The sequence below is a fragment of the Strongylocentrotus purpuratus genome, unplaced genomic scaffold (genome assembly GCF_000002235.5).
Source record: "Strongylocentrotus purpuratus isolate Spur 01 unplaced genomic scaffold, Spur_5.0 spur5_scaffold_20, whole genome shotgun sequence".
Lineage (NCBI taxonomy): Eukaryota > Metazoa > Echinodermata > Echinoidea > Camarodonta > Strongylocentrotidae > Strongylocentrotus > Strongylocentrotus purpuratus.
The window spans coordinates 15,291,824-15,306,685 of NW_022145606.1; the positions used below are offsets into that span (position 1 = coordinate 15,291,824).

Below are 14,862 nucleotides of genomic sequence, written 5' to 3' on the forward strand. Positions count from 1 at the left end.
GTTGCCCAAGGTTGCTAAGCTGACAACCAAGCTGCATTTACTTCATTACCCATCTAGAACATAAATTAAAAAAAATAAAAAATTGTACTTATTAACTTCCCCAGGTCATGTACAAGGTATATGGTACCGTCTACTGACTACTCCGGAGCAACAATCGTCAGAACACAATTAATGTTGGATCACCAATAATCATACCTCGTGTACGCTCACAAATGTACGGCAAAGATACGGATGAAGACTGGTCATACCAGGAAGGACCATCACGTAGACCAAGACAACCCCAGGAGTCACGAGTATTTGGCTCCGTGGTAGTAAACCAATCGTCATACCTTGGAGGAAAAACGCTATATAAATTAAGTTCGCGTTATGATCGTTATCATCTGTATTATGATTAATAATATAATAATAATATATGGAGCAGTAGTAGTATTTTTTGTTATTATCATCATCCTCATCATCATGATTATTAGTAGTATTATCATTATTATTATTGTATTGGTCGTGCAATATTGAGAATAATCATGAAGGTTTAGATATCCTTCATCAAAGTGAATTTGAATTTAAATCTTTATTCACATTAACCTCATTCCCCTCCCCCTTATATGCTAAATACATTCTGTGAGTATGTAGCATGTAAAGAAACAGACCAGAAATCTGGTCATTGTATCATTATCTTGTAGTGCTAAGCCAAGCTTTTTAAATTCCATCTTCGGGATATTCATCTTAAACATAGACATTACAAAGTATGCTAATAAACTACGCTATGCGTGTAATGGACACTGGATACATTTAAACGAAAAGTATTTTTAGGAGAACTATTGTAACTGAAGATTAAATCTAGATATACATAGGCGTTCATCAAAATATATTCTTTTATCCTGACTGATCTCGACAGAGCAAACATTTTAGGAACATACTGGAGTCTAGTATCATCCAGCCAGTAAAAAGCTCCCCTGCCGATCCTTCGAAGCCCGAAGAGGTAACAAAAATATGGATCACTTGGATTAAATGGAAGTAGAAGCGCCTTGAGAAATATCTGTAAAGCAAAATGGAAAAGAATTTTTTTTTCTCACAAGTTCAGCCAGAATGGGGAACCTTAGCGTAAGTTGAGATTGTTCCCTGTGTTTAATGTAGGGGTCCGTCCCTATCTCGCTTTCTCTTTCGCTTCTCTCTCTCTCTCTCTCTCTCCCTCTTTTCTGTTTATCTCACTTTCCCATTTTGATTGATTGATTGATTGATTTTTATTCGACAAGCTTCCAACATACAACAATATACAATAATAACAGATCAAAAAAAGTCAGCTTGAACAGGATAACCCACGAAAGCTCGAGAGCTTATTTCCAGTGGGGTCCCTTACAGACATGTATAAAATTAATAAGTTAAAATAGTAATATTTACAGACAGATAAGAAAATTAAAAGAACTACATGTACTTATTAAAGATAATAATAATAATAACAACATTAAACTGATGATAGAAATAATATTAAGTACAAGAAGAAAAAGAAGAAGGAGAAGAAGAAAAAGAGGAGAAGGAAGAAGAGGAAAATAATGATGAATTTGTAGAATTTCTATAACGTACGAAAACATAAGTATATACAACATGAAAAAGTATGAACCGACAGAAGAATAAAAATTTCAATCATATAACATGTCATTCACTTCTCTTCTCTGACTGTCAAGTATTAGGTATTCCTTTAATTTCCTCTTAAAATGATCATAGTTTCCTATTTCTTTTACACCATTGGGAAGGGAATTCCAATGTTTTATGGCATTGTAATAAAACGAATTTCCAATACTACCTACTTTTTCAGGTAAGTTAAAGTTGAATCGTCTATTTCTTGTATTATAATCATGTACGTCAGTAACAAGATCGAAGTTGGATCGAATATAATGATTCGACCTAGTATGATATATTTTATGCACATGATGCAATACGAGTTGTTTTGATCTTTGGTCGACTTCAAGAAAACCAGCTTTAGAAAGTTCGCTGTAGCCAACATGAGTTCTTGGACCAGAACAGTTGATAAATCTCACCATTTTGTTCTGTATAATCTTCAACTTCTTTTGATCTGACTTGTTTATGTTACTATACCATGCAGGGTTAGCATAGTCAAATAAACATTGAATAAGAGCAAAACAGAGTGTACGTCTTGCTTTTAAATCCATACAACTTTGATATCTGTACAAAAATTTCAGACGAGAATTTGCTTTTTTTACAACTGATTCTACTAAAGATGAAAATGAAATTGCGCTAGCCAACTCAATGCCTAAATACTTCACAGACTCTTTTCTCTTGATTGCCTGATTATTGTGTGTCACTTTGAATTCAAATGACTTTTTAGAACTACTTTTAGAACAAAATAAAATGCTTTCTGTTTTTCCCAAGTGTAAAGAAAGCTTATTATCAGTCATCCAATCGACACACGTAGACAGCTGTTCACTGAGCTTTTCCTCAATATATTTAGGATCAGGATTTGAATAGAGTAGTACGCTGTCATCTGCGTACAATAATAGTTTGAAGTCTTTTATACAAATACACATATCATTTATATAACTTGAAAATAGAATTGGGCCTAAAATGCTTCCCTGAGGAACACCGCAAGTTATAGGCATTAGTTTGGAACGAATATCATGAATGGCCACTACTTGGTGCCGATTAGATAAGTAGGATCTAAACCAATCTAAACTTCCCTTATCAAAACCCATTAGTTGTAACTTCTTCAATAAGACGCAATGATTAACTGTATCAAAAGCTTTTTGCAGATCAAGGAGCACCATACAAATTTCATTAATAATTGATGTTTAAACTGTGCATGTGAACGGCACTTGTCTTTTTCTTTGCATTGTACACTTTTCATATTATCTTGCATATTGCAACATACTGTTTGAATTCATTTGAATATTTTTTTGTTAATGTCTTTAACCCTTTGAAAGAGCAATCAAGCATTTATAACGAGCTTATTATATTAGAATAATAAGAAGATCAGCGAAATTTGTTTAGTAGAAGAGCCCTGTACGCCCGCAAGAAATTATTAATGAAATCATCCATCACTGAAAAAAAAATATGTTGAATATTAAAACATATAATATTTTTTCTGTTCCAAAAGGGGGATGACAGCCCTTCAAAAATAGCATGACCGTTTCTGTTTTTCCTTGTATAGTTTTGTTCTTATTTGATTAAAATTTCTTTACTTTCATTCGATTATGCCGTGTAAATTAATTAAGCAATGCGATTTCACGATTGTTCGAAATACAATTAGCGACTGAAAACACATTTTAAATGCCATATGATTGAATTTTGTTAGAGAGACAGGTTAACAGGCCTATCCAACCCCCCCCCCCCTCACTCTGAACCACCCGAAAGTAACAGCTTTAATATCATCAGGGTAGACTTCCCAATTTATGAACTAGGGAAGGGGGGGGGTCATTGTCCGTGCGGTTAATTTTTTAGGGGTGAGGTAATTGTCCATGGGGAGGGGGGGGGTGCTTGTTCTTGGGGTAATTTTTCGGGGGGTTATTGCCCTTGGGGGGGGGGGGGAGTTTCCAGGGGTCTTTTTCTGGGTGGGGGAAATTGTCCTAGGGGGTCATTTTCCTGATAAGGGTCTCTCCATTGGGGGTGAACAGATTAAGACTCTAGGTAGGCCTACATCTAGTATGCCATGTGGCGTATATTTCAGTTTCCGTGATTATCTTAATCACCTTGACCGTGTGAATACTGTACACAATGTGTTATTAGACTTACGTTGACTTCGGCTGTCTTGATGATAGCCAAATCACCACCATAACTTTGACATGTTTCCCTGGCATCATTTGGCGTTGCACGTGGTGTGAACTTGATGAGATACTGAGATTCACCGAGCTCTTGCCATCTACAGCCAACGTCTGTTTATAACATTCAATGAAACCATACGCTAGGTTAAAAACGGCTGAGAGCTACTGAACTATTAAAACATGAAACATTCCATGGGCTATCAAAACCATGATGTCAACGAGCATAGCTTATAACGATGCAAGAATCTAACCGCACTTGGTAATGTTGGCATTGTATGCATGCACAGTACATATAATCAAAGGACAATCCAACCCTTGTATTAAACGTACGAAATCTCAAACTGGCAACTTGGTCCATGGATTGTGACGTAGACACGGACAACTGTCCCGCTTGTCGTGAACAAAAATATCAGTAACTTCTTTTTATCTCGTTACTGGTGCACTACTAAAAATACATTATGAATAGAACATTATTATATATCTTCTGTAGAGAAAATACCTACCAAATTTAAATATTTTGAAAAGATTGACATTTAAACATTTTGTATATCAGAACAAATGGAAAAATTGTCCGCCACTACGTCACAGGGACATTTTCGTATCAGCAAATTGAAGAGCCCATACCTAATTTTGTCCGATTTTATTCAGAACTTTCACCTGTCTGCTTCCCTGATTTTCGTGCATTCTCCTTGTCTAGTAGTTTGCTATCGAGGTTAGATTTCCCTTTAAGACATCACAGATCACAAATATTTTTAACAGATAGACTGTATGTTATTAATTTATTGAGGACTAACCTTCTTTGTGCTGTGATTCCAGCTTACATTGAGTAAGAGAATAATTCATATTTTATGTTTGCTAAAGCTTTTCCGAAATATCGTCCAAATTCGAGAAAAATTGTAGAATTTTCGCGGAAATGATCGTAAAATGCTCCATAATAATAATAATATTTCACAGTTATATAGATCTTAATACATTGATGATGTCTCTTAGCGCTTTAGGGATATATTATCACCCCGAGTTTCCCCGCACACAATGTATACAAATTCTCCCTTTCCGGGAGAGAATTTCAGCCAGGCGTCATTTTATACACGCTCACAATGCTGATCAACTTACATTACGTTCGCATCCTACCGGATACCCACTTAAAACCTGGGCGGAGAGTGGCAAGTGATTAAACATCTTGCCAAAAAGGAGGTTAGTGCCGGGATGGGATTTGAACCCCGTACCTTGAGATCTGCAGACCGGTGACTTATCCACTAGACCACAATACCTTTACCGTAATAAGTTGAGATAGCATGCACTCTCTCTCTCTCTCTCTCTCTTTCTCTCTCTCGATCACTTAGAATGTCAGTACACATTTCCCATAAAACTAAGAGTGCTCTTATTATCAAATTCAATCATATTCATACAAATATCTTAGATATTATCTCTGACATCGTTGTGGACATCAACCTCTGTTTATTTAGATTCTACCTGAAATTCTATTTTCATACGTCTGAAATCATCCAGCAAAACATTTTTATGGTTTGCTGGATTTCATGTCCTATTATTTTAGGGACGATAGCTGATGATCCTCGAAAAAGTGTATCAAAATGGAAAATGCGATTGATCGTTATTTATAATCAAAAATGCTTTCTGTTATAATTGTATTGGTATCACTTGTAGGAATATTTGTTTGTCATTATTGTTATTATTCTTATTAATAATAATCATTGCGTATAATTGGTTTTCATTATTTTCTGTTTTCATTATTGATAATTTAAGATAGTTACGTTGGGTTTCTCCCTCTTTCTCTCCCTCTGTTTCCGATCTTACTGAAAAAAGGGTTAAAATTTTACACGTCGTAGATACAAAATTTGATTGTAAATATTTTGTATCAAGAACGGTCTGCTTATAACGATTTGAAATAACGTAGCTAAGTGTTATCTTACACGCTCCTTCAGAACTAGACTAAACATAATGAAACATGGTGAAACGTGGGATGATAATATTAAGTACTATATATATCCAGATTATTATTATCATTAATATGCGAAACGACTTGAAATACCTACCGATAGGTATTTGGCAGATATGTCGTCTTTCTGATGTGCACGTTACTCGGTTCCATCGTCCATGTACTGGGTCAGTGAGGCTCGATTGAGACCTCATCACAGCACAGTAAGGTGGTGGTTGGTTCGGGTCGGTATATAGAGGAGAATCCCAGTTGGTGTACCTTGAAAGTGATTAATTCATATAAATTAAATATGATTAGCGATACAACTTGTATGTATGCATATCATATATACAACTTTACTACATCACGACTCGAGTGTCTTTGGAAAAAAGTATATTGAAACTCCTGGTAAATTAATATAAATTGCCTATGACTAATATTGTAAGGGTATTGAATTGGTAGTTTTTAAGCGTGTTACTCGGAGTTTTTCATTCATTCGTTGACAAAAATTGAGCTTAGAGCAAGTATTAAGCTGTAAATTACCGTAGCATGAGAAATTATTGATAACAGATTAAGAATAAAAATAACAGATTTGTTTCGTGAAGAAAGCCTAATTTCATCTTTTTTCGTTGGGATACGGAAAACCGTGAGACGCAAACTTGATTTAGTGGCGTGACACGCTTTCAGAGTCGGTCATTTTTTTTCCTCATTCGTTAGGTGGAAAGGTGCATTTGCCACCACCCCTCCTCTTCAAATGGCTAGTGCACCTTTTCCGCACTCATATACCTATACATCAACAGAATTATAATGACATATGTAATCAGGTAATGAAGAAATCATTATGGGGAAACAAATATGGGGAAAAAAAGAGTGGCATTATATTACAATGATAGTTGATACATACCCAAGGGCCGTTCCATCAATCCATCTGTATGTACCACCCTCAATAATGTCTTCTAAGCCGATGTAATAGTTTCCTCTATTACTATATGTTAATAATTTCCCAGCTATGAAATCCTGTATGTTATAAATACAACATGATAAATGTGGATGTTTACATCAAAGTGGCATTAGTACCATCACCATTAGTACTCAAAAGCTATTAAACTGCGATATGCCAAGCAGGGGCGGATCCAACCGGCGGCAAGAGGGAGGGGGGGGGGGGGTGATCCTGTAGGATTTTTGTTTGTTTGCTGTTTTGGCTTCAAAAGGGTCCCAATTGGCCAAAAATGATGGGGTTCAAATGTTCAGATCCCTCCTTCATTTTCTGGGGGGTCCATATTGGGCGCCAAAATATCACATATAACGCGCAATAGGGAAATTTGGTGTCTTCGGGAAAATTTGAACCCCATCAATTTCTGATAGCTTAGACCCCAATGAATCCAGTTCCAGTGACATACCGTACCACACTATTATGTATTAAAGATTAAACCTTTTCTGGTTTTCTCCTGGTTTATTTAATTTTGTCACGTGTGAGCGGTAAGCAATGGTTCATAATATACATAATACTTTGCGCTATAGCCCGAAATAACCCGAACTATACGTTAGAAATTTCTCCTTGTCACTACTCATCAATACATGAAAATCATTAGCTTTAAGGTTATTCCTACATAATTAAAAATGACAGAACAGGAGAAATCAGAAAAATTGAAAGACAGTAATCATCCGAGTTAAAAACCGGAAGGGGAGGTGGGGGGGGGGGGGGGGTGGGGGTGGTTACTTGCCTAATACGGTATACGGGGATGTAACGCTCTGGTGATTACTTTTTTGCTAAACATGGGGAATGATTTTGTGCTTCAAAATCCCTAAAATTGCCCCACTTTTCAGATCTTGGCCTTAAACATTGATTACCATTTTCTTCAGGATAATATCTCACCCATAATTTCGCTAATTCGAAATGAAAATTCCAGATGCAAAATCCCGCAACAATACTTGAAATAATTTCGCTTTTTCATCGAAAGTCCTCGCCGATGGTCGCAAAGATTTATCAATATCATTAATTTGAGCCCCGCTACCTCCGGAAAAATACCCCCTAGGAAAGTTGTCCTAGAGTATGGTTGTCGTAGGGGTAGTTGTCTGGGAGGTACTTGTCCGGGGGGGGGGGGGAAGTTGTCCTATGGGATAGTTTCCTGGGGGCAGTTGTCCGGGGGTAGTTTAATTTCAATTTCAATTTATTCAACCATAAAAAATACATATACAATAATTTGTGAAAATATGAAAATAGGTTAGGAGCCCCTGAAGAAGTTTGAAAACAAAGTTGTGGTTGGGGCACCAACCATGACACATTATATCGAGAAATTAACAAAAACAACATTAACAGGGAAAAAATATATACAAGAAAAAGATTATAAAGATGACATTTAGAGCAAAGCACCAGCAATGACGCACACAGCACAAGGTGTCAAGCGACACTGCATCCCTATATGCGCCCTTTGCTGGTGCTTTGCAGTATTACAAAACGAATTTAAAAAAGGACATGTGGAGCAAATTATTCATTATTTAATTGGGCGTGGTTTTATACTGCAAGAACATTTCATTCTTCAAGAGTTTTTTTAAAAATTGATCAAGATATTTACTTAGTTTAATATCATTGTCTAGGTCATTCCATAACTTAATTCCATTACAACGTAAGGATTTTTGACTAATTGTCCCGGGAGGTAGTCGTTCTAGAGGGTTGTTGCCCTAGGGGGTAGTTGTCCTCGGGGGTAGTTGACTTAAAGCAGTTATCCGGGGGGTGGATGTCCAGGGGGTAGGTGTCCTAGAACCCTATATACCATGTATACAAATATGTGTTGAGGTTCAATTAGAATATTAGAATATGATTTGTTGATTTCAGTCTTGGCAACATTTCACTGCCCTATTTGGTCTGAATAAGTAAAAAGTTACCCAAATCCTGATACTTCATAGAACTAGAATGCAACGGTTGAAAGGAACTTGCCACGTTTCATTGTAAAAAACTGTATATTTTGTTAAATGTCAAGTTTTGCTCCATAAAAACTTATAATTATATGATGTAATTAAACGTACGTACGTACATTTTGTTCAGCTGATGTGATGATTGGCATGTCACCCCCTAAGCTTTGACAGAGTGCACGTGTGGCAGAGAATGTCCTGTATATACCATCATTACCATGGTAGAAGAGATACTGATAGCCACCAAACACATCCAACCCTGATGAAGAACACTCCTGACATTCAACTGTAAGATATTGAGGAAAAAAAAGCATCAACACGGTAGTCTCCACGGTAGGGATTCACTATAAACCGCTTTATTGGTAAATACTCTTGACTCTCATACGAGACGTCGATTATCTTCTCTTTTCCCCTCTTTTGGCTGATATTTTTCAATTTTGAATGCTTTAACACATATCTTTTGATTCATTAAACATTTTGTTTAACAAAAAACGATTACTAATTTTTATAGAAAAAGCTGACAGTACATTTTTTGATTTTTGGGCCGGCCGCAAAGGGCAATACAACAATGTAAGCCTAGTGATAGCCTCAATAATAAAGCAGTTGCCAATTACAGTTTTTAATGTTCAAACATTCAAAATGTCCTGTTCACGAAAACGTGACTGACTGACTGGTAATGAACAATAAACAAGTGTCAGCACTTTTGACTTTTATAGGCAAACCCATGCTTTTAGAATTTTTTGTTAAATTAAGTTCATTCATTTCCATAAAAATCACATTACAAGAACACATACATTTGCAAAAGGTACTATAAAAATAAAATGCAAAATATTTCATTATAATATACATAAATACATTAAAATATGAAACAATAATGGAAAAAGGGAAGTTATAGAAACCTAAATAAATGAGTCTTCGAGATATCTCCCCCAAAATAATTAAACAAAATGTGATGAACATAATAAAGATTTGAAATTACATACAATTATTTTGCCCCAGAGAGAACTGGTATAACAGAAACAAAACAAAAAACCATTCAAGCCCTACAAATACACACACACATTTTTATGTACAAGGTGGAAAAGTATTCTACTCAAAATCACATGTGATTAGATGCTGCCTTACACTTCTTTTAAATCCATTGTAATTCGTTATAGATGTTATGTTATTAGACAAAGTATTCCATATTGTTGGTGCTTTATGTCTGAAAGAAAATAATAAATAAGATTTTTCAACAACCCACATATGATATTTATTTTTATTCGTCGTATTATATGTATGAACTGCATTATTGAGTGAAAGCATATTGTTAAGTGAACTGGGCAAAAACCTTGATTGTGTTTAAATAATAAAATTGAGATGCAATATTGTTTAATTGATACACATCAAGAGTCTTGAGATTCATCAATAATGGTTTAGTATGGGCACGATAAGAAGTTAGAGAGCAAATTCTAACCACTTTCTTCTGCAACAAACAAAAAGAGAGTTCAATTTTGACTTGTAGGTATTTGCCCAAACAGTATTGCAATAAGTTAAATATGGTAAAACAAATGTATCGTACAACAATATCAATATGCTTTGAGGTAAAACTGTGCGGAGTTTACCAACGATACTAACACTCTTTGACACTTTATTAGTAATAGGCTAAACAAAATATAGTCCAGGCATAATTTGATATGACCTCCCACTAATTGCAACAGAAAATGTCTCGACTGTTTTGTGCTCTTGGAGGTGTCCATTATAACATATCAAAAGTCTTAAGGAATCCGGGTGGGGGAAAGTGCCATGGCGGCCATTTTTTCAAAATGGCCGCCATGTATAACTAATATTGTACAATTCTGGGGATTTCTTTTTAACAGCACCTCATTTTACCATGAATAAGGTGTCATATGAAAGACAATTACATTTCCTACAAGATGATACCTCATTCATTGGGTTTCGGGATGATTTGATTACCAATTTTGAGCCAAAAGTGTAATTTTTTACCATTTTTTTCAAAAATGTGAATTGTGCCAAAATACATATTTCTCCATATTTATTTGATTCTTATGCTAACCAACTTAAAAATTGCTGAAAGACTTTTCAGCATCTTGGTTGAAATCATATCTTAATTTCAAGTCTATTACTTTTCAAATTAAAAAGTTATAGCGCTCTAAAGTTGAAACTTTGTTATGAGCCAAAATGGCAAATTTGGTTGTTAAGGGCTATCTTCTCCTTAGCAACGGTAACATATTGGCGTGAGAAATAGAATATATCACGAGAAATTGCTATCACCAAGCAGGTGACTAATTTTATAGGAAGTATGATGTCAAATGATGCATTTTCATCCAATTTTAATGATAAATATTGCTTAGTTACCGTTACTATGGTAATAATATGCCTAGCAACCGATATAAAACACATATTTTTGTTGTAAATCTAATATTTCCCATATCTCTGCTTCTAAATAACATAGAGAGTTTTGATTTTAAGTGCTAAACATACATTTTCAAAGACAAGGAATCAAATTAATTAAATTTTAATGAGCTAAACCTAGCCAAAAAGCCAAAACGGCAGCCATTTTCCAAAATGGCCGCCATAAACCTGATATTTCGCAATATCTCTGCTTGTAAATGACTTAGGGCTTTGATTTTCAGTGCTAAATATACATTTTCTGGGCCCAGGAATCCTTTGAAACACATTTCAATGAGCTAAACCTGACCACAAAGCCGAAATGGCAGCCATTTTCCCAAATGGCTGCCATAAACCTGATAATTCCCAATATTTCTGCTTCTAAAGGCTTAGAATTTTAGTGCAAAACGCACATTTTCTGGGACTAGGAATCCAATGACACACATTTCAATAAGCTAAACCTGACCAAAAAGCATTATTCTGAGGATGTGTCAACTATATATTATGGCATGCCGTATGCCTGATGGACAACGTACATGTATAGGTCATAATTGTTCAAGGACATTATCTTGTAATCCTGTGACGAAAGGAAGGATGCCAGAAACAGTCAAAGCCCGTGTCCTCCATGTGCATGACCTTCATGCTGCAGATGCAGTGTACCACCTGGTCTACAGTGTTAACTAATGCTGTGATGTCTCATGGAACAGACATACCTGATTTCAGTTCGGAGTTTGTCTAGTATGTTGCAAACAAATGTAGACCACATCATCTGTACTCTTTATGGTAACGATACATTCCATGGCATGGGGATGATTGCTGCCATAACCCCAGCCACCAAGACCAGCAGACCTACCCTCAGGGCGCAGGTCACCTCCATCGATATCTCCACAGTGGGACGTATTCCTATCCATTACCACAAAGATGAGAGAGCCGCGGTATGACAACACTGACATACCAGAAGGTGATCAACATGAAGGCAAAGGACCCAACAGCAGACCTTCATCTCATGTGGAAGACATCCGTTATGTTCACCTCACCAAGACCGGCATGGTCTGGACTGATGCAGCTAGTGCATCATGGTGACCACCCCGGGAAATCATCGGTGATGTTTCTCCCAATGATCGACATGAATCCCAGCGATGTCACTTGCATCTATTCCACACTGAAGTTTGTGTGTGAGCATGCTTGTCGCCATGGTGTAACGCCCATCATCACCTTTGACCAACCACTATGGTGGCTAGCCCTCATGATCATCGAAACTGAGCCCACAGGAAGTGTTTTGAATGACATGCTCGCGCCTGGGAGGCTTTCACACATAAATTAGTTTCTTGGGAAGCAATCTATGCAGATAACGCGGTGGTACACATGATGTCAAGCAAGGCTATTGCACGATCAATACGGGGACATCTACTTGTTGATGCAGCACTGAACGCCTTGATTTTGTCAGACGCACTTGGTATGCCACTCCCTCAACCATCTGCAGATCCACATGAAGTGGAGGAGACCAATGAGGCAACAGTGTCACCAGATGATGAGCCTACGACAAACGGAACTGGAAACGCTGATCTTGATGAACGTGTTCCCCTTTACAAGAATCTGATGGAAGGTTCTGTGTCTGCAGAGGAGTTCTGCCAAGCTGATGTTTTAAACAGAATCAAGAAGCTCCTCTGGGCCAAAACCGAATCCTTGAAGTCCTCTAGGACCGCCACACTTTGGCTACAGTACTTGGAGATGGTTGAAATACCACGGAAGTTTATTAGAGCAGAGCGCATTGGCAACTGGGCGTTGCACCTTGAAGCTGTGTCAGAAATGTTGCCCTACCTGGCAGCCTCTGGGCACAACCTCTACACCAAATCAATCCGCCTCTATGTGTAGCAAATGAGCAAGCTCAAGGATGAACATCCAGATGTGTACCAACGATTCAAAGAAGGGTTCCATGTTGTCAGAAGAAGTGATCGCCTATGGGCTGGTCTGTCCGTAGATCTCACCATCGAACAGGTCCTAATGAGGAGCATGAAGACCAGCGGTGGCCTGACGAGAGGGCGAGGCATGGCAGAGCAACAGCGTCTCATATGGCTGCTCTCCATGCCTGCCTAGTGCTGAAGTCAACAATGCTATTCAACAGCTTACAGGTGTAAACTATAACACTGGTGAACAAAACAAGGGCATGAAAAATGCTAGACAAGCACGTGACATGAAAGACACACATGCAGTTATCAGCTGTCTGAAAGAGAGAAAACCCTTCAGCTCAGATCCGAGCTTGCGCAGCATTTCGACATGGGTACATGCAACCAGAAAAGTCAATGTGGATTCAGCAAAAACTGTTGGAACAGCAATCCTGACCAACATGGATGGACAAATTGCTGCTGACTACACATTCAAGGGGGAAGGGTCAGGCTATCACTTTGGCTTTGAAATCGGCAGTAAAGATTGATGGTGAGTCAGTACAAGTGGATCCCCAGCTGCTTTTCCAGCGACTGACAATTGCTGCGAAAGCTACAGAGGCTCTAGAGTCTGTGTTCAAATATGAGCTCTGCAGTTACCCACCAACTCTGTTTGATTCCTCACTGCTGCTCCGACAGCCACATAAGCCAGTGCTAGCAGATGCTATCAGGACACTCCTGACAAAGGATGCACCAGGAATCACAGGCCAAGTCCACTACGTGTTGGATGTTGGGACACTAGTTCAGCGCATTCCATAGGCACGTGGCTCAACATACAAATGTATCCGCACGCAATACACAGAGTATGTCCCAAAGAAGTATGGACAGGCAACAGTCGTGTTTGATGGATATGATGGTACATCAACAAAGGATACAGCACACCAAAGACGTGCAAGAGGGAATGCTGGAGCAACGGTGACGTTTGATGAAGATATGCAGGCTACAATGAAGTAGGAACAATTCCTGGCAAACAAGACAAATAAGCAGCACTTCATAAACATGTTCAGCACCAAACTATAGGGGCAAAGAACTGCCAGACACATCATGCTGCAGGTGACGCTGGTCTACTCATAGTGCAGAAAGCAGTGGAGTCTGCAGCCACCACTGATACTGTGCTGATCGGAGATGACACAGATCTACTCATCTTGCTCATCTACCACACCAACCTCGAGTCATGTGACCTGTTCTTCCAACCCGAGCCAAAGAAGAATGTGAAGAAACCGCGTGTCTGGAACATGAAGTCTGTCAAACAGCAGTTAGGCCCTGATGTTTCACAGCACATTTTCTTCATGCACGCTCTCCTGGGATGTGATACTACTTCCCGCGTGCATGGCTTTGACAAGGGAGCTTCCCTTCACAAATTTAAAACCAGTGCGCAGTGCGCACTTCCGTTAACAAGCAATTGTGTTTGACAGACCGACAGCGTCCACCGATGATGTTGTAGATCGAAGCAGGAGAGAAAGCCTTGGCTTGCCTGTACAATGGGAAGCCTGCAGAGTCACCCAACGTGGTGCGACATAAGCGGTTCTGCTAGAAGGTCGCCTCCAGCATTTCTCATGTGCAACCCCAAAGTCTACCGCCCACATCAGCAGCAGCGAAACACCACAGCCTTCGTGCCTACTACCAGGTCCGGCAGTGGAAGGGCATTGCAGCTGATGAGCTACAATCAGATGACTGGCGGGAAAGCAGTGGAGGAGTCATGCTCGTACACACGGACTTGCCACCAGCTCTAGAAGAGCTCCTCAAGATGATCCGCTGCAACTGCCAAATAGACTGCAGCAGTCTGAAGTGCACCTGCAAGAAGCAGAGCATAGAGTGCTCAGCTGCATGTGGCAACTGTAGAGGGTCAGCATGCACGAACTCAACCCAAGTTGCATGTGACAGTGATGAAGATGAATAGACTTTT

At 38.4% G+C, this 14,862-nt stretch overlaps 1 protein-coding gene across 1 annotated transcript; it reads right to left on the bottom strand.

The window, feature by feature from the left end:
- Positions 1-14: 14 nt before the first annotated feature.
- LOC115927610 (macrophage mannose receptor 1-like) lies at positions 15-11,924 on the bottom strand. The gene is made up of 6 exons (XM_030993699.1): positions 11,807-11,924; positions 8,745-8,908; positions 6,614-6,726; positions 5,828-5,988; positions 3,745-3,884; positions 15-53 (listed from the first exon to the last, which is right to left on the bottom strand). The coding sequence occupies exons 1-6, from the start codon at positions 11,922-11,924 to the stop codon at positions 15-17; spliced, it is 735 nt and encodes a 244-aa protein (XP_030849559.1).
- Between the last annotated feature and the right edge of the window lie 2,938 nt (positions 11,925-14,862).